Source organism: Ursus americanus, chromosome 15, assembly GCF_024610735.1.
Source record: "Ursus americanus isolate L20-20 chromosome 15, mUrsAme1.1.p, whole genome shotgun sequence".
Taxonomy (NCBI): Eukaryota; Metazoa; Chordata; class Mammalia; order Carnivora; family Ursidae; genus Ursus; species Ursus americanus.
The window spans coordinates 2166166-2192361 of NC_142141.1; the positions used below are offsets into that span (position 1 = coordinate 2166166).

The following is a 26196-nucleotide window of genomic DNA, read 5'->3' on the forward strand; positions in this document are numbered from 1 at the left end:
CAATCTCCTTTATGCTCACTCACCTGTATCGTCCAACTTTTACCCAGACAATTTCTCTGTAATGTGGCTTTTTGCCTGCCTTACAATCATTGCAATACCAGTTTCCTTCAGGGATATCAATGTTCAGGCATTCACGATGAAAAGCAGCAGGGCAAGAATCACAGCACAGAAGGCTGCCTCCTGTGGGAATCAAAAAATCTGGCACTCAGAATCACAAGGCTGCATATAATGACCCAGCTGAAACAGCTTTTGCTCCTAACCAATTATTTATCTCCCAGTGAAGGGCTTAGTAATTTAATTAGTTATTCAGAAAGACTTTTCTACAAGAGCACTTATTCCCTCTCCCAATATTTCTGTGAATCACAACCCTGAGGGTTTATTATAGTCGCAGCAAATAAACGGGAGATCCTATTGGCAAAATTAGGTTAGGGCAGTGAGGTCAGAAGTCAACCTCTCAAAGCCAAGTATGTGCATATACACATTTCTTTCTTTCTCTTCACTAAAAGACAACACGCTAAATTTCCCACAACGAACAGTAAATAATCACACCTAATTGAAGACTAAACAAGTGAATAAATGGCCCAGTAATGTCTGACACATAAGTAGTCCCCATATGGTCAGTTCCTTCCCTCTTTTTAAATTACTAACTCTTTAATCTTTTTTATGTTTGGCACTCTGACACCTATGGGCTCTTTTCAGAATAACATAAACGCTTAAACCTAACACATAGATTAAAAGGACACTGTTACATTAAGGTATAATCATCAAAATGTTAGAACAAGAGATTAGAGTTATATATGTTTCTTTGTAATACAAAAATAAGATCTAGCAGTGACAATGATTGCAAAATATTTAAGGTATCTACAACCGAAATATCTGTGATTTTCACTGGTGACAAAAATAATAGGTACTAATGTGGTTAGTTGCCTAAACTTCAGTTAAATAAATGTTTTCCCCTCTCCACTGAGGTTTTTCAAACAGGATAATTACATATATTGCAATGATAATGAATCTTCACTTCCTAAAGATTTTCAGAGTGACTCAATTTATATATCTGAAGCTGAAATCCTCATGTTGCAGACTATAAAAAATTTCAGATAAAGAGGATTCATACTTAAGGAATATAATAAATACCCTGTTATACCAGAAATGAGAATATGTCAAACATGCTAGACTCAAGCATATAAGTCCAAGTCTCATCCTAAAGAGTTAGTGGGGGATAAAGCCTTAGCAAAGTATATATCCACACCCATCTGGGTTTTACTGTGCCCCTTTTGTCTCATAATATCCTATAAAAAACTTAAATTTGTGACACCATCCTACCCATGCTGACTTTTTCCTTTTCTCAATCATCTACAGCAGGCTCTTAAAACAAGCTCTGGGGTGTTTATTTTCTTGGGGCCAGGGCTGTGCGCTTAAGACCCAACTCCTTTTCAATTAGAGAAGCTCTCCTTTTCTCCCTGTTGTATACTGAAGCTTGATTCAGTGATATTTCATTTGGAAAAAAGTCTGTTGCTACAGTAAGTTTGAAGAACTTGTTTACTCAATATATACAGCCTGTACTCTCTGCTCTGAAACTCATATTTAGCTATTCTTGTGCATTTCATTGGGTGAGTCGAACAATTTCAGCATGGGACATAAGAGTGAGGTACAGTCACATAATTTACCTACCCCAATAATATACCTTCTAGAATATGTCCTATTTATGCTTAGTTATCTGCTGAGTCACAATCTGATTACCAGTATAATTTGCCAACTATATAGACTTGGTAGAAGAATCTTCCTTTCACTAAGCTGGTTTTCACAACACACTAGAAATATTTCATGTACAATAAGGCTCTGCACTAGGCCTTACAAGGAGGTTATATAGCACGAGAAGAAATCTGCGCATAAGAATACCCACTGAAGAAAGGCTAAGGACAGAGCTGAGGGGAAATAGTGGCAAACAGTTTTGCAGGGAATGACATAATATGATATGAGATGAGAGAGAATATGAGAAAAGAAATCAACAGCATTAATCTGGATAGATGGATGGGAGATAGGCAGAAGTGTTTATCTGGTGGCAGTAAAGGACATGTATAGGAGAAAGACAGTAAGACAAAAGAGGGAAAATGACATGCAACATCAAAAGAAGCCAAAAGAGGAAAAGTGACATTTCGTGGAAGAGGTAAGAGAAAAAATTTAAGCACACTGCTGAATTCCAGGAACTGGTTCCTCTCAATTTAGCAGTTTACCATATTACTGTCCTAATACTCTTAATGATCACCTTCAGCTTTCTCCTATACATGGGCAAAAATGTCCTAAGGCTCTATTCTTTCCCTGTTGTCCAATAGCAGGAGAATCTTAGATATTAGATAGTAGGACCAGCAGTTCTCAGGCTTTCTGGTCTCAGGATAACTTTATACTCTTGAAAAATGATGGAGACTCCCAAAGAAGTGTTGTTTATATAGGCTAAAAATACTGAACTTATTGGGGCACCTGGGTGGCACAGCGGTTGGGCGTCTGCCTTCGGCTCAGGGCGTGATCCCGGCGTTATGGGATCGAGCCCCACATCAGGCTCCTCCGCTATGAGCCTGCTTCTTCCTCTCCCACTCCCCCTGCTTGTGTTCCCTCTCTCGCTGGCTGTCTCTATCTCTGTCAAATAAATAAATAAAATCTTAAAAAAAAAAAATACTGAACTTACTAAACAGAACCAAAACTAAGAAATTTTTAAAACATTTATTAATTCACTTAAAAAAAACAATAAATCTATTATGTTAACATAAATAACATTTTTTTGGTGAAAAATAGCTGTATTTTCCAAAATAAAAAACAGTGTTTAACATTTTTGCAAATATTTTATTTTTAAAGATTTATTTACTTGAGTTAAGAGGGAGAGAGAGGGACAGAGCACACAACACAGCTGGGGGAGGGAACAGGGAGAGAGAATCCCAAGCAGACTCCCCACCAAGCAGGGAGCCTAACACAAAGGCTCAATCTCATGAACCCCAGGTCTTGACCTGAGCTGAAACCAAGGATTGGACAGTCAACCGACTGCACCACACAGGTGCCACTCAACTGCATGAGTGCTTTGACTTAACCATCAGTATGCAACAGAAACACTTTATGTGTACTTCCTATTTTATCATAACAGAATATTAAAACAGTGTTCACCTGAGGGTTGAGATTTAATAAAATTAATAAATTTTATTCAAGGACATTCTTATGTGAAACTTCCTTTTTTTTTTTTTTTTAATTGAGTGTGGTGACACAAAGTACAATGACTGATTGTACTTGTATGGTTTAAAGTCATTGCCTTGATCTGTATTAGGTGCCAGCAGTTTTACCCACCACTGGTTTTGAACCATCAGTGCAAATGTCAACAAACTATAAAAGGCACGTAATATCTTATTACTATTATGGAAAGAGTTATGATTTCATGGAAGCCCCTAAAAGGGCCTCTGGGTCCTTACCCCTTCCCCAAGATCATGGATCACACTTTGAGGGCTGCTGCTGCAGCTAAGTTTCCTAGGGGACTCAGTTATCATTATGAGTATCCATTATTGGACTCAGTAGCTTTTCAGCTGGAACGCTCAGTGTCAGGAATGCCATCACATGGGCACCCTGACTCTAAACCATCTCATTCATTTCAGCCCACTCTGGAATTAGAAATGGTCTAATCCTGGGACACCTGGGTGGCTCAATCAGTTAAACATCCGACTCGGAATTTCAGCTCAGATTATGATCTCAGGGTTGTGAGATCAAGTCCCACGTCAGGCTCCATCCTGGGTGTGGAGCCTCCATAAAATTCTCTCTCTCTCTAAAAAAAGAAAAAGAAAAGGAAACGTTCTAATGCTCAAAGTGCTTCATCATCCCATCGCCAAGAAATGTAGGAAACTTTTGGAGCTTACACTTCAGCCTCCCAGAAACCTGTTTTTAGTCTAAGACTAGGATTATAGAAAGTTGTATTGAAATGCTATTAAATACCAGAACTCTTATCGTTAACTTTCTTCTAAACAAAAGAAGGGTGGTACACTAAAGAAGCAGCAGTGCCTACCACAAGACTGTGTTATAAGGAGCAGGGTTGTAAGAACAAAAACAATGCCCGCTTTGTGAACTAAAACATCTCCACACCAAAGGTGCCCTTTCTACCCACAGCTGCACTTAACATTCTTTTTATTTACTCTATATTAGTAGCATAGTTTGAGGACACAAACCATGGCCTGGTGTAAACTCTAGTCAGTTAAGTATAACTTTTCCTTAAATTGTCATGTTACATAAATCTAAGAACACACACAAAAAAGTCCAAATTGACCATTTTCAATCACATAAAGCAGTCAAAAAAACTTTTTTTGGCTTTAGCACTATTCACTATATCCAAATTTATCAAAAGGGATGCTCATTCAATTATACATGTTGACTTTTCAAATGCGTCCCTCAGAGGGCACCTGGGTGGCTCAGTTGGTTAAGAATCTGACTCTTAATTTCAGCTCAGCTCATGATCTCAGGGTCGTGAGACTGAGCCCTGCATTGGGCTCGGGCTGGATGTGGAGCTTGCTTAAAATTCTCCCTCTCCCTCTCCCTCTGTCCCTCTCCTCCATTTGAGCACACGCTCTCTCTCAAATAAATAAATAAACAAACAAATAAAGTCCCTCAAAATGTTCATAACCAGCCAAGTTTTCATGAAATTACATCACCAATAAGTATTCAAAAACAGAAAACTGAGTTGTTCCCCCCCAAATTACTAATCAACAAAATTTCGTCAATTAAAAAAGTAATGAAGAAACTAGGTAAGAGAAATGGTGTCACCCTTAACATCAGAAAAAATTGTGAGTCAACGTCCACAACAGTCTCAGAAAAAGAAATATAGCTTAAACGTTTTATAGCAACCCAACACAGGCTTATGGTATACAAGGCAATTGACGAATAAACTCAGCAGAGAATTACAGCACCTGTGGGCATATCCTAGCAGCTCAGTCCACCACAAGAACAATCAGAATAAGGAAACGTGAACTATAAAAACACCACAGTAAATAGACTGGTGATGATGACTACATCATCCACTTAAAATAACTAATAAAAATCAGGCTGTGAAAAATGGAAAGAAAATGTATGTAAGAAGCATAACACTGACTATTCTAAAGGAGAAGTATGTTTTAAGTTTAAAGAAAAAAAAAGATATAACATTTATTTTTCCTCCACCTTAGAAGAACGTCTAGGAATTAATATTCCTAACAGTGAAGAAACATTTTACAGACATTCATAAATCTCTTCATTTTCTCTTTGTTTCATCCTTTTAAATTCATGAATAAATGATTTAACAAGAAAGAAACACAATTGTACGATAGAATACCATCTTCTAGAACTGTTTCTATCTAGATATCTACCCCTGCTATCCGGATATGTGCACAAATGTCTAAAGTAGTATCACTTAAAATTAAGCAATGGTTTTTTATGATGGTGGGACTTGGGACAATTTAGGATTGATCAATCATTCATTCATTTCCAGTTTATCTTTCCTCTCCCCCCCCCAGCTTTATTGAGCTATAACTGATTTATAACATTGGGTAAGGTTAAAGTGTACAACAGAATGACTAGATACATGTATATACTATGAAATGATGGCTGACGTAAGGTTAGGTAACACACCCAACACCTCACATAGTTACAATTTTTTTCTTTTTGGTGGTAGTGAGAATTTTTAAGATCTACTCTCTTCAGCAGCTTGCAAATATATAATACAGTATTATTAACTAGTTACCATGCTGTATATTAAGTCGCCCAAACTTACCCATCTTCTAACTGGAAGTTTGTACCATTTGATCATATTCCCCCATTTCCAAGGGTGATTTTATTCCCTTTCCCTTGTCTTTTTATTGTTTGCTTATCTTATTTTTTTAAAGATCTATTTCTTTATTTGAAAGAGTGTGTGTGCACACATGTATGCACGCGGGAGTGGGGACAGGGGAATGGGCAGAGAGAGAAGCCCAAGCAGATTCCATGCTAAGAGCTGAGCACAAGGCAGGGCTCGATCCCACTATCCTAAGATCACAACCTGAGCCAAAACCAAGAGTCAGATGCTCAACCGACTGCGCCACCCAGGCGCCCTTCATTTGTTCATCATTTTAATAAAAATAAGGTCATTCTTCAAAAAAATAAAATAAAACCTCTCCCTATTGGGGAAAAAAACCAAGATTAAACGTTCTGCTATGTTATCACTAATTCAGAACATTACTTCAGTATTTCTCTAGTAGCAATGTGAAGAAAATTATTTTTGTTGCAATTAGAATATTGTATTAATCTTTTTAGACTATTCGTACATTAAGCAGCCATGTCTTACCTTCTGAGCATACAAAACACCAGCTAACATTAACATGCTCGTGATTTCGGCAGCCCCGCCTAGGTGCAAAGTGATTAGGGCAGATGATACTATTAGATGCAAGAATCTTGGACCCAGCAGCCAGGCAAAAGTCATTGGCATGGTATGCCACAGGGCAGCGGACACAGCGCATCAGACGACCTAAAATTACAAGAAGCAGGAAAACCAGGAGTAAAAGAAAAACAAAAGAGATTAAACATAAAAGCAACATGAGTTACTGAAATCTCTTTGTCAGCACTGAGAAAATGTCACTAATAGAAGGAGGCACTACTCCAAGGGATCATAAAATAAACAATTCACTAAGAAAAGCTCAGATGGGAGCTATGTGATAAGTTGCCACAAGGAGTCACAACCCACAACTGTTAGGTGAGCCTGCCTCACCAAGGAAAGCTCTATTGAATCCATTGCCCTGACTCCTAGGAAACCTGGCATCAGCCTGAAACTAAATAGGGGGGATGTGCACAATCTGAATAAAAGGTCAGCTAGGAGAAAGACTAATGCTTGCTTTCGTTGCCTGGTACTGTGTGATTCTTAAAGCCTAAACTTTTAGGTAAATGAACCTTTTCACCCCTTCCAGATAAAATATGTCCTCTAATATACATCACCTACTAAAAACCATTACCAAACCACCTAAATGCAAACTATAATAACAACTGAAAAGGGGAAGATAAACTGATGGTTAAACTGTAATTCTGATCAAGTGAGTGAAATTACTGTATTTAAGACCGATGAGATCTACAGGCTCAGGAAATCATATTATAAAACATACTGCCAGTCTAATTACAAGGAAGTCAGAATACTGGTAAATTTTTCCTGCTCAATCCCCTATGGGAGAAGTAGGGGCTCTTTGCGCATACAAGCATTTAACAGTGGAGACATAGTATTTGGCTTAGGAAAAATTAGTTAGAGATCCCATTATTATCCAACAGAAATAAATGATTGTCTTCCCAATGAGAATAGACGTAAAAGCTTAACTCTACCTATATTCCCACAGGCACCTTTGGAAGCTCAGCTCTCAACCTAACTATAAAGCAGGAAAGAGGTTTCAGGAGAGAAGTTTCCAATTTAAAAAAAACGAAACAATCAACACAAAACAAAACCTCAATCCTATCCTAAATTCATGCCTGAATAATATCACATCTGACACACACAGATATAAAGGGTCCATAGGAAAAGAATGCACTTTAGTCTAATGTAGTAGGGAGAGGAAGATGTACAGTCGAACACTTTCTCAAACTAAGTATCACATGAAATCCAAATATTTGAAACCACCACATAACAACAGGGCTCCACAGAATACAATGTGGGAACCAATGGAATAGTCCATTATCTTGTTCTCTCTCACATAAAATGCTGGTACTCTGACAAAAGCTAGAGAGGCCATGAAGAGAGACATGCCACATCGCACCTGGAAATACAAACTACCAATGAAACCAAGGTTTTACAATTAGACGAGTCCATGTGAGAAACCCATACCTTTAGATGCAGAAACACTGGCTGGATTAGCAGCATGGCAGGTTATACAGATGTGAAGGGAGCACCGGAAGCCCTTGTTCTGCATGACAGTGGGTGGATACTTCTGGACACATTCTTCATGGTAAAACTTTCCACACAAGGGCAAAAGGCACCTTTTAACATCTTCCCCACTCTGCTTACAAACAAAACAGGTATGGATTCCTGAGAAACAAAAGGAAGGTAATAAATTAACACCAATTTAAGAATTCATCCAATGCTAAACTATTAGATAAAAAGTTTGTTAAGTACACAATTCTGTACCAAGTTCCAAAAAGGGGTGGGGGTGGGGGGGCTCCGTACCATCAAGCGATTCTCCCAACACCAGCTGGGTGTCTTACAATTCAACTGAATTCTGAAACTATATACCTGGAGGTAACATCATATCCCACAGGTTAAGGACTCAGTTCTACAAGATGGCCCTTGCCCCCAGCCTTAGATGCCAGTCTCAAGTCCAGGTTGTCACCTATACTTCTGACTGGCTATAAATCAGAGGTTGATTGATTAATTTGCTAGAATGGCTCAGAGAACTAAGAGAAACATTTTATTTACTGGATCACCAGTTTATCATGAAAAGATAAAACTCATGAATAGCTAGCTGGAAGAGATGCACAGGGCAAGGTATGAGGAAAGGGTGTGGAGCTTTCATGGCCTCTCCAACAGCACCACTTTATTCTGAATCTCCACACACCCACCAACAATCCAGAAGCTCTCCCAAACCCATCCTTTGAGGTTTTGAAGGGAGACTTCATTGCATAGGCTGATTAAGCGATTCGCCTGGGGATTGACTCAACCTCCAGACTCCTCTCCTCCCTAGAGATTTGGGGGATAGGACTGAGAGTTCTAGCCCTCTAATCATAAGGTTGGTTCTCCTGGCAATCAAGCCCCCATCCTCAGGTGTGTCTTTTATTAACATAATAAAACACACACAAAGGACATCTTTATCACTCTCACCACTCGGAGAGGCCAAGGTTTTGAGAGCTCTGTGCCACAAGGGAAAGACCAAAATATGTATTTATTTTAAATCACAATATCACAGTAAAGAACCCTGTAATACACTGATCAGACTGACACCATGAACCTACTGAACAACCTTAAGATCATTACTAAGTGAGAAACTCTTGACGGTACATGCTTGCTTATGTGACACAACAGAAGTACACATTACCTACAAAGCATTCCAGCCAGAAGAAAACGGACCTGAAATTAATCCAGCCTCTAGATCTAGCTACAAGTTTCCAGGAAATAGGGAAGATAGAGCAACAAATTAAAAGGACACCTCAAAGATGCAATCAACCAAATTTGCAACGCGGAAAATTTGGCAGAACAAATGACCACTGTCTCAACAAATAAATGACATTAAAAAATAGGAGGGGGGTGTACTGTTGTAGATTAAAAGATTAAATCAAAAGATTTGAGACATATCAAAAAATACAATAAAGGCAGTCTTATTTGGATCTTGATTAAAATACTGTAAAAATACATCTTTGAGACATATGGGAAAATCTGAAAATGGGACTAGGCAGTAGGTGACACATAGAAGTTGCTGTATAGGGGCGCCTGGGTGGCACAGCAGTTAAGCAATCTGCCTTCAGCTCAGGGCGTGATCCCGGCGTGATGGGATCGAGCCCCACATCAGGCTCCTCCGCTATGAGCCTGCTTCTTCCTCTCCCACTCCCCCTGCTTGTGTTCCCTCTCTCGCTGGCTGTCTCTATCTCTGTCGAATAAATAAATAAAATCTTTAAAAAAAAAAAAAGTTGCTGTATAATTTTGCTACACATCAGGTATTTTTTTAAGTTGTCTTAGACCTTTTGAAATATATGGGTAAAGCACTGGGTATTATATAAGACTGATGAATTACAGCCCTGTACCCCTGAAACAAATAAAAAATAAATAGAAATATATGGGTAAACAGAGGCAGAAAACTGATAACTACTGAAGCTAAATGATGAATATGTGGGGATTCTTTACACTGTCCTACTTTTGTAAATGTCTGAGGATTTCTGTAATACAAAGTTTAAGAAAAGGGTAGGGGGAGAAGAAAAGAAAAGAAACAACTACCTCTCTCTGAGAAGCAACACAAAGTAAGGGAAAGAGCCCAGGGTTGAGAGACCTGAATATGAATCTTGCCCCTGACACTTGCTGGAAAAAGGAATTCATTTAAAAACAAACAAACAAACAAACAAACAAACAAACAAACAAAACCCCCACCTTACCTACAAACAATAAGATCACCCAGCTAATAATGATTTTAAGACAAAACTTTAATTATCCATTTGGAAATAAGCAAACTACATACTGCCTGATGACATTATTAAATTGGAATAACCTAAATTATGGTGTGGTCACTCCATATTAGGAAAATAGGGTAAGCCACAAGCAATAAGAAATGACTCCCTTATTCTTACTCTATTCATCTTGACTAAAACCAGGGTAGAATCTGCTACCCTCAAAAATAACAGCAACTCTACCTCATGTCATATAAATTAATTCAAAACAGACCTTAGACAGAAAGATGAAACCTAAAACTATAAAATTTTCATTAGAAAACAAAGAAAAGCTTTGTGATATTGGGTTATGCAAGATTTCTTCAATATGACACCAAAGCAAAATCTCTAAAAAGAACAAACTGATGAACAACTTCATATTCAATTAAAAACCTCTTCAAAACCAACCCACAGACTAGTAGAATAATTTAGAAGTATGTATCTGATAAATAACTTGTATCCAGAATATATATAATGAACTCTTAAAACTCAACAGTAAGAAAATAAACAACCTAATTAGGAAAAAAAGATTTGAACAGATACTTCCTCAGGGAAAACGGCAAAAAAGCACATTAAAAAGATGCACAATATCATCTGCCATTAGGAAATGCACACTAAAACCACAATGAGATACCACTATTCATCTGTCCAAATGGCTAAAATTAAAAAGACTGACAATACCAAGTTCATGAGGATGTGGAAGAACTGAAACTCTCATACATTCCTGTTAAGAATGTAAAATGGTACCAACACTTTGGAAAACAGTTTGGATGTTTCTTAAAAAGTTAACATATACCTATCATGCCATTCTGCCCTTACATATTTACAGAAGTAAAAAGAAAATGTATCCATGCAAAGCCATGAATGCTCACAGCAGCTTTATTAATAATACCCCAACCTGAGAACAACCCAAATGTACATCAATAGATAAATGAATAAACCAACTGTGATACATCTGTTCAATGGAGTACTACCCAGCAATAAGAAGGAATGAACTCTCAGTACCTACAACAATGTTGATGAATCGCAAATTAACTACGCTGAGGGATGGTTTCACAGGGGTATGAACACACACATGTCAGAATTTACCAAATTACACTTTGTGCAGTTTACTGTACAGCAACTATACCTCAATAAAGCTGTTGCAAGAAAGAGAATGAAATACTGATACACACATTAACACAGATGAGTGTCAAAAACATTACACTGAGCCAGACACAAAAAAACTACATACATTTTGTTCCACTTACATGAAACTCTTAAAAAGATAAATCTAATGTGTAGTTACAGAAAGCAGATCCTTGTTTGCCTGAAATAGATTGGGGGGGGGGAATGAGGGGCATAAGGATCAACTGGGACTAACTACAAGGGAACGTCTGGAGCAATGGAAATGAAATTTTCTCAATCTTCATTGTGGTTGTGGTTACACAGGTGTATATAAATTTTATCAAAACCTATCAAAACATTAAAACTAGCACATTTTATAGAAGGTAAATTATACTTCAGTAAGGTTAATTCTTTAAAAAATACCTTTGCCATAACTTGTTCAGAGAATATCACATTGTAATAAAGATAAGACTAGCAAAACTGGATTATCTGTACAAAAGGCAAGATCTTCCTAAGATTAGGATAAGAGATATGCACATACCTAAATTTTTCCCCCTATATTTCATTTATAGGGCTGGATGGCACTATTTCCCGTAATGATCACATGCCCACTGTGCAGGAGGCAAAATAACCTCACAACTATCTTGTCTTCCAGCTTTTATTCCCACATTGCTAAAAGCAGTGGCAGAAAGAGGAGATAACTCAATATGACACAGCCACTGATTTACAGACAGACGTTAATTCTGTCTCTTGTTCCCATAGGAGCTACTCTAAACCTACACTCTACCCTTCAAGTTAGAAACCACCTTTCCCCCAACATTCTCACCAAACTAAGAAAAAACTTTGGCTTCCTTATTCTGCCTCCCAACTCCAAGGTACATTCCTCTTTTATCTTTTCGTCTCTTCAAGATTATTCTCTCCTGTCACTTTGTACCTGCACTCCACTAATTCTTCCCTCTCCTGTTGCAGGAATTTATTTCCCAATGTGGTTCTTAACATTCATCCTACAAACACTTTCTTACTCTTGACCCTAGAATATCCTCCCTTCAGCTACTGCCCTCTTTTCCATGGATATCAAGCTTCTGTAAGTAGTATATACTGCTATCCATTTGCTCTTCAACCAGGTTTAGTGTGGCACCCTCTGACAAAAAGTCAAGCCTTTTTTCACCGCCAAATATAACAGTGTCTTATCACCCCAGAACCTTCTTGGTCTCTTTGCCACATAGCCCCCTGCTGACGACACCTCACTCTCCCTGGCTTCACAGACATTCTCTGACTAGCTCCTCCTCACCCTCCAGTGTTTTTTTTTTCATGTGAGCACACCCTGAGAACTTTTGTTGGTCTTTTTCTCACTCTCCAGATGCTTTCTCCTGGGGCAGGTTCATTCACACTTGCGGCTTTAATGACTTAGGAGTGTAACAGCTTTCAGCCCCCATTTTTTCTTACTACTTAAATGCTGGAACATTCGCATATAATGCTGAAGAAAGAACAATCTCCTTAACACAGCCTGTGAGGTACTTTACAGGTGGTTCCATCCACCATTCTTAGTTTCTGACCCTTTTCTGATCTATATATTATAACTCTAAAAATATGTCTTTCCTTTTTTTGGTAAACAGTTTTGTTGACATATGATATACACACAGAAAAGTACAGCATCCTAAGTTTACATTTCACAAATAATCAGAAAGAAAACACATTTATGTAATCACCACTCAGTTCAATCCAGTAATCCAGAAACCCTCTTTGTCACTACCAATGCCTCTTCCCTAAAGTATCTTAAACTCTAAACACATTAACTTATGCCTCCTATTTCCCAAATATTCTATACTTTCATTACTGGACCTTCTTGTCCTTCCCTTCCCCACACCAATTTCCATATCTCTTTTAAAGCCAAACTCTGGGGGCGCCTGGGTGGCGCAGTCGTTAAGCGTCTGCCTTAGGCTCAGGGTGTGACCCCAGGGATCTGGATTGTGAGCCCCACATCAGGCTTCTCCACTAGCAGCCTGCTTCTTCCTCTCCCACTTCCCCTGCTTGTGTTCCCTATCCTGCTGGCTGTCTTTCTCTGTCAAATAAATAAATAAATAAATAAATAAATAAAATCTTTTAATAAATAAATAAATAAATAAAGCCAAACTCTTGTTATCTTCCTCTGTGGAACTGGCTCATCTTTGTTCACTTATCACTATAAATCTCTCTCTACTACAATCCTTTTGCTCTATATTATACTATCCATTCATTATTCACTTGGTATTCTTCTCTACAGGCAAAGATCACACAGCACCTATCTGCATCTGTACCAACTAGCCCAGTATTGCCATAAAAAAGTGTCTGCAATAAATGTTGGGACTTTTTCCTGAAAAACTTAAAACTCAAACCCTCTTTGGAAGAAAACCCCATCTATATCTACTTCACCTGTACGACATTCATTGCAGATAAATTTTCCTCTCGGCATCTCAGTTAATCCAAGGCACTCCAGGTGGAAAGCCCCACAGCACTGAGCCTCACACAACAGCAGCTCACCCAGTTTCTCACAGTTCTGTTAAGAGAAAGAAAACAGGTATGTCTATAGAAAAAGGATTTTTAAAGTCCCAAGCAGAAGGCCCTCATGAAGGCAAAGATTAAGCAGCAGCTTTCCAGAAAGAAGCAAGCCCACCATTTATTCAGCCAATATTTAATGATTAACTCCTCTATGCCAGGTTCCACAAAGTTCCTGGCTCTCATGGTTCACATATTCTAAGGATTAAAAATACAAGTAAACAAACAAATGGGAAAGTTATCAGATAATGATAAGCATTAAGTAGAGAATTCAAATAGCTACTTTGGATTGGGTGATTGTGAATGGCCTCTCAGACGGAGTTCTGAACTACAAGTCAGTCACATGATCTGACAGAAAGCCCAGGAAGACAAGTACAGAAAGTCCACAGACAGGAAAAACTATATCATGTCTGAGAATCGTAAGGAAAGTCAGTGGACTAAAGTGAACAAAAGTTAGAAGTGGTAGAAGATGAGGTAAGAGAAAGGCAACAGCCTGACTGTGTGGCCTTACACATTACGCTACAGTTTCAGATTTTATTCTAATTACAAAGGTGTGCCATTAGAGGGCTTTAAAAGGGAAGGCTAAAATCAGATATTCATTTAAAAACAGATTCCTCTGATTACTACATGGAAAATGAGTTCAAGAATGAGAAAAGTGAGAACAGTAGCAAAGAGACAATCAAGAAGGCTACTCTAATAGTGCAAGCAAGAGATACTGGTTAGCTAGACTTGGGTTGTAACAGTCCCAAAAGGGCTCTGATCAAGGTTTGAACAACATTTGAGATACATCTACAACCATCTCAGAGAGGTCACCTTTCTGAGACGATCTCATCTAAGACAGGGTGTCATTTATGACAGGGCGTTAGAAATAAAGATCTGGCTCTGTTGCTTTCAAAATATAAGATTTATGAAAATTCTACAAATTTCCAACATTTGTTACTTTCATCCCTCTAACAGCCTGACTTTTTCCCCCCATACTGATTAGCAGGAAAATACTAAAAATGAAAGAGTCTTACTGTGGAAGACAAGAAAGAGGAAGGGCGACTAGGTAAGTCTAGTATCTTCAAGAACCCAAAGAAACAACAGGTCTTGGCCACTGAACATCAAAGCTTAAATAAACAAATGAGTAGGAGAGCTTTGGGAAAAAATGTCAGAGGGAGCCAGGGTCTTAAGAGCAGACAGAGCCCAAGGTCTTAATCAACCTACAGTATAAATTAGTCTTACACTTTGGCTCTTCCATTATCTCCTATTCACACATACAAATTGACAAACGCCATAAATATTATCTACTTTGTTTTATATATTCACAGTGCCAGTGATACCAGCTTTTATGTACAAAAACAAATTCGCCTTCATCATTTGAACAGGAAAACATCAATTATGGTATATATCATAGAATGTTTTTAAATTAAACAAATGCTATGGACTAACCCTTTAACTGGGATGACTACGTAATTCATCTTTCAAACTGGTAACCATGTGAGTGAAAGGACATGATATTAATAAATTAAGCAAGGACAACAGATTTAAACAAAGATGACCCAAACAATCCAGACCACAAGGCAACTACCCCTTTAACCATTTTTTGTTGATAATCTTCGTGGCCATATAGTCTCTGAGGACTAACACTGTGCTTGGATGCTGATCGGAATATGATCAACCTTCTTTATGTAACAGTGAAAATGAAGAAACAAAGAAACTGAGCTGAAATTCTATTGTTCATCATAACATATTCTGGGCTTGGGTTAACTTTATTTTTTAGCTGTTTCAATAAGAAAGAACAAAAAAAAAAAAACCCCTATTATCTTCAAATTTTTATAGGCCAGCTTTTAAGAATTTACAAAAGTAAATCAAGCCCATAAAAAAGAGAACATAACCAAAGCATTCATTTAATTGTCTCTACTCTCAAGTCTGATACAGGCTCTTTACAGAGAGGCAACACAAACAACATAGTGGTTAAGACTAAATCCAGATTGCTTGAGTCTGAATCCCGGCTTTGCTGTGTGACTTTAAGCAAGTTATGTAACATCTCTGAGCTTGGATTTGCTGTGTGACTATACGCAAGTTATGTAATATCTCTGTGCCTCAGTTTCCTCATCTATAAAAATGAGGATAATAATGGTAATCTACTCCACAAGACTGTTATGATTAAATGACCTAATATTTGTAAAAGTTTCATTTTTATTTATTTTTAAAATTTATTTATTTTTCTGGAGTGGGGGGAGGGAGAGAGGGAGAGAGAGAATCTTAAGCAGGCTACACACCCAGTGCGGAGCCCAATGTGGGGCTCAATCTCACAACCCTGAGACTATGACCTGGGTGGAAATCAAGAGTTGGCTGCTTAACCCAGGCACCCCTGGAATATATATAAAGTGATGGAAACTCTTGACACACACAGTGAACACTGTATAAATACTTATTAAGTAAATATAAAAAGACAGGTGGTAGGTTCTCTGAAGTCACTACTTGAAAGCAAAAGAAATCTCAAAGTGAAAACTTCCCTTGCAACATTCCTTAGAAACCCAGAGATTCTCACAGCATGAAACGTACAGGAAAATGATCTTTAAGCAATCACAGATTCACCTTCTCCCATCTCAGACCTGTTTCATGGCATCTACTCATGAGTAACAAGGGCAAGTGGTTCACCAACACTAAATATTTCTTTTCCTTTCTCTTTTTGTGAGAAAGGGTAAGACTTAAATCCTTAAAGGGAAGTGACTCCACGGGAATCATCCAGGAAAATGTTTATTCTAACCATGACTGGGTTATCAAGAGAAGATGGAGAGGGCTTCTCTTAAAATACAAGCAAGCAATCACAATGCAAGTGGGCAACATCCTCTACCTGACAAACATTCTCCTTGAGTGCAGCTCCTCCACCTCGTTCGCCCTGCAGCTTTTTAGATGCCGGCATCCCATGATCGTTCTCTACACCCTCCTCAACAGTCTCCTTGGGGCTTGCAGCCGTTCTGTGTGTCATCAGTTCTCCCTTGCAGAGAAAAAATAATGTCCCACATCTGTATTATTGATGTCTCCTCCATCTGACCCCCTCCCTCTGGGCTGCTATTTGTCTAGCCATTAAGCACTTACAGATGTTCAGCCAATCACGCGGGCGGACTGCATGCAATGTTAGTTCTAACCCTGCTGTGATTGGGCGGGTAGTGGGCGCCTCATGCCCTGCCACTAACTGCTCTGAGGCTGTTCCACTGGAACTTTTTGAGCTGTTCCATTTTAAGGTTTCACTAAGGGAGAGAAAACATTCTTAAGTTTATTTGATTACTTATTTGTCCTTCCAAGATCAGTGTTTCCTAAATAATGCCCCCCTTGGGCATTCTATTCAAATTATCCTGGAAAGAAACACTCTGTATCATAATGTGTAAAGCTGACCTCTCACCTGTTCTAATTCTCCTTTAACTTGAGTTGAAAAGCCAGAGATAGCATCAATGACTGCACTGATGCTCTACAAGGAAATGGTTTTAAATCTACCTTTGTTTCCTTAAAGCCAATGTTTACAAACATTATTCTAAAATTAAGCAGTTGATGGTCTCAAGAAATAAGCAAATGAGTTTCCCCTCTATTGTAGCAGTCTCAACTTTTAAAGGGCAATATCCAACTTCATTCAGATCATACGGTTACTTGTTATTGTGCTTTGGTTTTAGAAAAAGCTTACTTCGTAATGAAAGTTATAAAATTTATCAGACACCTAGAGCATAGGCTGTGATCTTTTAAAAAGATCATAGCCATAGTTGCCATATATGTCTTCTCATAGCTATTAATTAGCTGTTTCAGAACATTATTCTTAAGTAAACTCAAGGGAAAGAGGGGTGTGGCCTCTACTGTGAAGAGTAGATTTTCTTGGGAAGGTCAAAAGATGAGGAACTGAGTAATACCTCTGAGGTCGGAGTTTCTTTTGATGAGTCGTCATTTTTCATTTTTTTACAGTGCACCTTGGCTGCAGCATGCCTCTGTCGTTTTCGCTTCCTTGGTTTATCAAATATCTTGGTAGTGCCTATGACAGGAAAACATTCGTTACCTACTGGCTATTCACTCACGTGTCCAAGAAATCCTATCTTCAACTAAAAGGACCTCATAGAATTATGTAATGTTAAGAGTAAAAAACCAATCTTAAAGTCCATTTAATTCCCCAACCTAGCAGATGAGGAAAAAGGGCACAGAGAGGAGGAGACTTACCCATGACTATGTAATTAGTTGGGGAAATAGCTACACATATAAATTGTCTCATACAGATTAAATGGTAAATGAATAAATAGGTTAAAGCAATTTCATTTTACATGATTGAAAGGAAAGATTTCATAGTTCCTCAAAGGACTTTAATATCCTATAGACGGGGAGGAAATATATTTAGTAGTCAGGAAAAGATACTAAAACCTGACCTCCACAATTAAAGACAGTAAATTATATCAGTATGATTTAAGGATTAAGATGAAAAGCTGAAATACAAAAATCTGGCTTGGGGAAAGGGAAGACCTCCCCCAAAACATTTAGTGGCTTAAAGGATATTCACACAATAGTACTAAAATCTTGAACATTCAACAAAATAAATGTATGATCTAATCTGGCATATTTATAAAATGAAATTCTAGTCTCTCCCTCATTGTCTATTACACATATTTCAACTTTTTGTTACAGAAATATGAAGAGAAATCTCAAGTGATATTTCATAAAATGTTCCAGGATAATTAGGCTAGGTTATCAACATGAAGTCTAGACTTTAGAAAACTGGCTTAGTACTCTTTCTTGGGACTGCCTGATGGAGATGAAGAAGCTCTGCTATCAAAGCTGCCAACTGCCTATGACTAAAAGAAGAATTAACATGATAGCAGAATAAAGGTTCAAAATTCTCAGGAGCTGAAACAGTTGATGAAATTTACAAAAAATAAAGTACAGGTTGTATGTTTTATAAAAACTATAAAAATATAAGAGCTGATATTTTCAAAGTTTTTTTAAAAGCAAGCTAGCAAACTGGTGACTATGAAATTATATATGAACACAAGGTTAACATAAGCTAACATACTACTAGATTTACTTATTAGAAAACTTAATAATCATGGGTCATATTTAAAGATGTGTTCATTTAAGGGGCGCCTGAGTGGCTCAGTTGTTTAAGCGTCTGCCTTCGGCTCAGGTCATGATCCTGGGGTCCCAGGATTGAGTACTGCATCCTGCTCCTTGCGCAGCGGGTAGTCTACTTCTCCCTCTTCCTCTGCGCCGCCCCCCCCCCCCGCTGTGCTTGCTCACTCTCTCTCAAAAAATAAATAAAATCTTTTTAAACACGTGTAGGGCTGCCCGGGTGGCTCAGTCAGCTAAGTGTCTGCCTTCAGCTCAGGTCATGATCTCAGGGTCCTGGGATGGAGCCCTGTGTGGGGTTCCCAGCTCAGCAGGGAGTCTGCATCTCTCTTTCCCTCTGCCCCTCCCCCTGCTTGTGTGCTCGCTCTTTCACTCTCTCACTCAAATAAATAAAGCTTTTTTTAAAAAAAGATCACATGTAATATAACCTTCCCATGATACCCTTTGCTGGCAGACCACATCTGATGCCACGTGCTGAAATTTGGGCTAATATCTCAGAAATGACACTAACCAATAAATGGCACTGGCAGATGAATGATCAAAGTGGTACAAAGAATTGGCATGGAGAAAATCTGGGGTGGGTAACAAGATGGTAGTGTGGCAATGAATTGGCTCAGGTCTGGATTTAATTCAACCCTGCCACCTCTTTCGTCTTCATGTTTTTCCATAGAACAGGGATAATATGGATAGTATCCTAACTCTCTGTAATGCTTTACAAGCTAACAGTCCTAAAGCAACGAAAGGACTGAACAAACAAAGGATCTGGTAGAGGAAATGCTCAAAATACAATATTATCTGTTACTGAATGAAGGCCTGCCTGTTCCTCCTACAGGCAGAACCAAGATCACCATGTATAACCTTCAGGAGTCAGATTCAAATGCAATCTGAAAGATTTCCAAGCCCAGGTGCCTGGGTGGCTCAGTCAGTTAAATATCTGACTCTTGATTTCAGCTCAGGTCATGATCTCAGGATCATGGAATCGAGCCCTGGGTTGGGCTCTGTGCAGAGAGTAGAACCTGCTTAGGACTTTTCTCTCCCCTTCTCCCTCTGCCCCTCCCTGCTTACACTCTCTCTAAAAAAAATAAGATAAACTTCAGGGGCGCCTGTATGGCTCAGTTGTTAAGTGTCTGCCTTCGGCTCAGGGCGTGATCCCAGGGTTCTGGGATTGAGCCCCGCAACGGGCTCTCTGTGCTGCTGGGAGCCTGCTTCTTCCTCTCCCACTCCCCCTGCTTGTGTTCCCTCTCTCGCTGGCTGTCTCTCTCTGTCAAATAAATAAATAAAATCTTTAAATAAATAAAAAATAAGATAAACTTCAAAAAATATATATAAAATATAAAAAATAAAAGATTTCCAAGCCCTTAAAAGAAGCAACCACATGGACCACACTCAAAATGTAAGCTCTCTTTTTCAAGCACATGCTCACTCACCAAAGATCACAGATGTGACAAAAGAAACTAAGACTATTTGTGAAAAATAGGCTTAGGTGACTTGTAATTTCCCTTTCAACTCAAATTCCACATTTTCTGTCCTATAGAATAAAAACTGAATCAAAGCCAAGAAAGTAACGATTACAGTTAAGAGAATCATCTAATAAGAAAATTAAGTAGCAGATTTTTTGTTGTTCCTAACGCTTCCTTACTCTAATATAATTTTAATTTCATGTAACTAATTTCAGCATAAAGCTGAAAATGACCATCCAATTTTCTAGTGTCATGCACCTTGTTAGGAAGCATATTTAGGGCAAACAAGTTTCTTTTTCTTTTTTTTAAGTTTATTTATTTATTTTTAAGTAATCTCTACACCCCCTGTGGGGCTCAAACTCATGACCCTGAGATCAACAGTCTCATTGCTCTTCCAACTGAGCCAGCCAGGTGCCCCTTGGGCAAACAAGTCTGAAAGTTGCAACCTCACTGCTGTTGCTTACATATGTAACAACTTTTCTAGTTAGCTGACAAGGTGCTTCATAGTTACTTTGTATTACATTTTTTTTAATCTCAAAAATACCCACCTCCACCATACTCTTTAGAATGAGATGCATTACGTGATTCATTAATGTCATTCTCCAAATGACCAGCTTCATAACACTACAAATAAACAAAATGCAACAGATTTACAGAGGAACAGAAAATAAATCCTTTATATTATATGTCAAAAGTTGAACTATTATCACAGATACAGAAATTCTGTCTCTGACAATTAAATGAACAGTATTAATAATAATGGGTTGAACAGAAACTACATGGAAAAACATCAAAATAACAAAAAACACAGCTCTAAAAGACTCATACAAACACACACTCCTTTGGGGTGGGGGGGTTAACCAGAGACTCCCATTATATCAAGCAGACGCAGAATGGTGCTCTGACTGGAGTGGCAGACAAAGAGAAAGGGTATATTCCCAGAGACGCACCATCTCAGTTCTATTCCATACCACCCTGTGTTTAAAATCTATCTTCTTAAAACTGCACTTACAGCCATTAGATTTTACAAAGGTTTGTTTACTTGATGAATTCTAAATATTAAAAAGCTCTGAATCAGTGCTCACTTCAGCAGCACATACACCAGAAAGCTCTGAATCATGGAATGCCTTTCTGATTTAATTGGCTGTAGATTAATAGAAATGAAAACAACATTAAAACTCAAAACACTCAGATATCAAAAATAATTTCCTACACATTTTATTCCCCTACTAATGTTTGTATGAGTTAGTTCCAGTCCCAGAAAATGTCTTCTACAATAAAAATATCCTTCAGCAGGACTGTAAAACAAAATTTAGTGGCCACAAAAAGTCAACATAACAGATGCTATTCTTGCTGTAAAGTCCCTAAATTCTGAGGTCAAAACACGCTAAAATACAGCAGTGAATTCCAAATGCTCACTATATACATTAATCAAATCACTAGCTGATGTATGTCAATTGTATCTCAATAAAACAGGTAAAAAAAATCAATCACTAAACTGGCCTAAATTCTGATTTTCTTTAAAATTTGTCATTACCTCACCTGTAGCAGTAATGCAACAGCCTTAATAATTCACCTTTTATAATACTACTAAATTTATCACAAGTGGCTTACAAGTGGCTAAGATCTGACAAAGCCAGGAGAGAAAATACTACAGAAGGAAACTATCATAGCCTTACTAGGACACGTCTTAGGAAATGGACTTTGAAAAGAATAAAAGAATTAAAGGATATAATGCAGGCTTTAAAATGAGGTACAAAAACACAAATAAATAGAGTTTTACATTTACATGCTAATCCAGATGGCTGAATAACTCTGATAAAAACAAAAACCAGGATCCTCAATATAGAATTAAATGATAGATGCCGTTATAGCTAGTGAAAGAAGTCTCAAAACTCTATTTTTGATTTGATTACAATCTGTATTTTTCCCCTAAAGAAAGAAAATTTTAAGAGGAAACCTGTGCACCCTAAATACTGAATTTCTAACACCTACTCTGAGTTATTCCTCACACATATGGGCAATAGGATGTTTCCTAAAAATTAATATCCAGGAAAATAACCTCCTATTTCCATCCACTATTTAATGATGTCTTCTTGGACAATAAAAACCATGTTTGCACACTCAAAAACTTAAGTTCAAATGTTTCTGCCTGCTTTATAACTGAGCTGAGTCTTTTCTGAGGTGTTATGGAGACAAGACAATGGGATAAGAGTAGGTTAGTGGCTCCTAGAGACAGAAGTGAAGTAGAAAGCAGGTCAGAGGCTTTAATCCCAGAAAAGAAATGACAACAAACACACACTTTACTCAATCTTAAAAGCTCTTTTCATTTTCATTTGAAAGGAAAATCTAAAACCAACTGATACTCATGTCCATACAAATGCAAAACAGCTTCTCAATATAGGATCTCTTAGACCAGACAAATGTACTCTGCCATTCTGTAATTTCTATGTATGTGTGCAACAGTGTTGCTAAATATTAATAAAAGATTTATTTTTAAAATCCCCTATTTCCATATGGTTTAATCGTATTTTAGAACTGACTAAAATAACATACCTTTTTAGAAAGGCCAAGGTCCCCTTTCTTGGGCATAAATCCAGGGTCTAAATCATTGGATTCAAGAAGTTTCTTAGTTGGTTTTCTCTGACGTTTACTTTCATAATTTCCTGAAATGCATTTATCTTTTCATTAGATGGCTTAGAAATTGGGCACAAACTTAAAAAAAAACAACAACTCATATGCCACAGAAAAATGAGTCGCCATATATTTTATGTTTTCCTCATCATCTTCTGGGGAGGGACAGGATAGGAATGTCTTTATTTATTCTAAAATATTAGTTAACATTAAAAAAAACCAGGAAAACAATTCTCAATACAGACACAATGTGAAAATGTTCTTATGTCTGTGTATGTACATATCATAAAAGGACTAAGGAAGAAATCAAAAGGGCAGAACTATCTTTATAACACTTAATTGGTAGTAAGCACAAAAGGAGAAGTGCGGTGGAAGACAGCCTGAGTGCTGGGCATAACAGGACCAGGGTTACAATTTTTATTCTGCTCCCAAACAAACAAAAAACACATTTACTTTGTAGGACTGTCCTTAAGAATCATATAGAAGAGCCTAATAACAGAGTTCAGTACATGCTAAATTATGAAATAAAAACTATCTTTACTATTTTTAAAGTCTTTTTGGTTCTGTCTTACTTGATTAATAAGCACAACTGGAGTACTTTATTTTTTTTAAATAAAAGGAGTACCATTACAAGCTATTGTTGGGAATATAAAAAAAAATTACATCCAAAATTTTCCTTGGGTGACTACAATATTCAAGAATCAGAAGGTAAATCAGAGACAGTATATTTAGATTCAACTCACACCAGGTGACATGTACATAAAGAATGATAAAGTGAAAAGCAATCGGTAATTAACTTCAAGGGAATATTTACACTTAACTACTTACAATGTATCAGGTAAACTACATTATGACGTCCATTTTATAAAAGAAGGAATAGGTTCAGAGGTTAAACAACTTCCTAAGTAACACAAGAATTGATAGACCCAATATCTGAAGCATAAATTTCATGTGTTTATTAGTGTGTACTACACATCCCCAAACCCTGCTATCCTGAGTGTTGACTCACACTGTGGCTTATCAGCAATCATGAAGAGTAACAGTGGAGTAAGGAGAGTTGTTTTTAAAACACGTCTTCTGGACAGTGTACCACCAATTCGTGGTCATTAACTATATCCAATTAGCCAGCACTTTCAGGATTTCCCAGGACAAAAGTGGGTAGTTTAATGTACAGGATTCACTATTGGCTTCTCATCACAAAATGCTAAAATCGTTATCTACTTATATTCTGAGACCCCATCCCCATCTTACCTGGTGTTTTAACTAGCAATTCCTCAGACTCAAGGGCAGGCCGTGGAGAGACTTCCGGGGCCACAGGCACAGACAAGGTCAGCTGTGGCAACTCAGCATGTCCACCTCCAAGTTCTGACTGAGCCAAGGGCCCTTCCAAAAATGGAGCCTCCCTTTCAAGAACTGGAGGCTCTTCTTTGGTTGAAATCAAAGAATTCTCATCCACCTGCTTGTTCTGAGCACTAGATCGACATCGGGCTAAAAGGCTTTCCTCTTCACAGCGGGAACTTACCTAACGGCAAAAAATAAAAGTAGAATCCATAGACCAAAGTTGCTATAATTTCAGAGTCAAAAAGAATAATGCACTTAGAAAAGATATTCTGACACATGCTACAACATGGATGAACCTTGGAGATATGACGCTAAGTAAAAGAATCCATATACTAAAGGACAAATACTGTATGATTCTACATATATGAGGTTTACCTAGAACAGTAAAATTCAGAGAGACAGAAAACAGAATGGGAGAGCCTGGGTGGCTCAGTCAGTTAAGCATCTGACTCTTGATTTTGGCTCAGGTCATGATCTCAGGGTCATGAGACTGAGCCCCGCACTGGGCTCTGTGCTACAATTAGAGCCTGCTTAAGATTCTTGCCCTCTGCCCTTCCTCCACCCCACATGCGTGCATGCGTGCGCGCTCTCTCACTGCCCCCCCGCCAAAAAAAAAAGGAGGAGGAGATAAAGAAAATAAATAGAATGGTGGTTGCCAGGCTGAGGGGAGAGTAAAGTGGGAAGTTATTTTTTAATAGGTACAGAGTTTTAGTTTGGGAACATGAAAAAGTTCTAGAGATGATGGACGGTGTTGATGGTTCACAACAACGTGAATGTATTTAATCACACAGAACTGTATACCTAAATTATAACTTTTGTTATATATATTTTACTATGAATTTTTAAAAAGGGAAAAAATGCAGTTGAGATACACTAAAGCTATAAAAATTCATTAAGGCTATAGTGATAATCCTCCCCACCCACAAAAGATTTTGTAATATGTCATCAATAAAGCAGCTAATAATAAATTCCCATGTTAAGTTAGGAAAGAAATAAGCATTTATGCGTCCTTTCATGTATATCAAGACAATAAAGTGTTCAGTTAATGAGAGAGCTCACCAGCTAATGCAAGTAGAAGAAATAATAAAATCTGAAAGGTTTCATTTCATAATCCCTAATGAAATTATTGATAAAGGCAGGGATTCTTCAACTGATTTTTAAAAACCATCAGGGAAATGGTGGATAGAGAAGAGGATATTCTTTTGAAGTCAAAGTAATTACACACATACTGCTTCATTGTTTTATTTAAAGATTTATTTTATTTTATTTATTTATTTTTGAGACAGAGAGAGCCTGCAAGCAGGGGAGAAGAAGGGAAGCAGAAAAGTAGGCTTCCGGCTGAGCATGCAGCCTGGATGTATGGGCTTGATGCCAGGATCCTGAGATCATGACTGAGCTGAAACCAAGAGTCAGACAATCAACCAACTGAGCCACCCAGGAACCCGACATTCTGCTTCTTGATCAAAGAGAGCAAAAGGACTTAAAGGAAATCAGTCAGGACTGTGGACAACTTCTAATGCCATGCAATATATGACACAGTAGCACCTTTAATTTAATCTAGCTAAAACTGTTTAACTTGAATCCATCAAATTGTTAGTTATAATTTCCACATAACAAGGAAGATAGAGAATGAGTTTAGTGAAACATATGAAGAAGCAGTCATACAAATCTAGAAGGGGGATACTGTAAAGGTATTAGTCTCATTACTTCAATAGATAGGGTAATGAAAAAAGGGGGACTGTTCTGGATTTAAAGAAATTTAAGAAATGTAACAACCAGATATAATGTGTAGTCCTAGAATGAATAAATCAAATGTAAAGGTTAGAGGACAAGTGAGGAAATCTGAATATGGATTTGTTGTTATTAGATAAACTGATCTTATAAGATACAGTAAAGT

At 37.8% G+C, this 26196-nt stretch overlaps 1 protein-coding gene across 9 annotated transcripts in view; it reads right to left on the reverse strand.

The window, feature by feature from the left end:
- Nucleotides 1-26196, reverse strand: part of NSD1 (nuclear receptor binding SET domain protein 1) — a 147569-nt gene that overhangs the window by 25527 nt on the left and 95846 nt on the right. For all 9 annotated transcript variants that reach the window (XM_045797579.2, XM_045798120.2, XM_045797888.2 and 6 more), the window contains 9 exons: nucleotides 24210-24480; nucleotides 22881-22990; nucleotides 20873-20948; nucleotides 17667-17785; nucleotides 16622-16765; nucleotides 13657-13780; nucleotides 7835-8035; nucleotides 6320-6499; nucleotides 24-180 (listed from right to left, as the gene is read on the reverse strand). In XM_045797579.2, coding sequence (XP_045653535.2) covers nucleotides 24-180; nucleotides 6320-6499; nucleotides 7835-8035; nucleotides 13657-13780; nucleotides 16622-16765; nucleotides 17667-17785; nucleotides 20873-20948; nucleotides 22881-22990; nucleotides 24210-24480 — 1382 coding nt within the window. The remainder of the gene's footprint in view (nucleotides 1-23; nucleotides 181-6319; nucleotides 6500-7834; nucleotides 8036-13656; nucleotides 13781-16621; nucleotides 16766-17666; nucleotides 17786-20872; nucleotides 20949-22880; nucleotides 22991-24209; nucleotides 24481-26196) is intronic.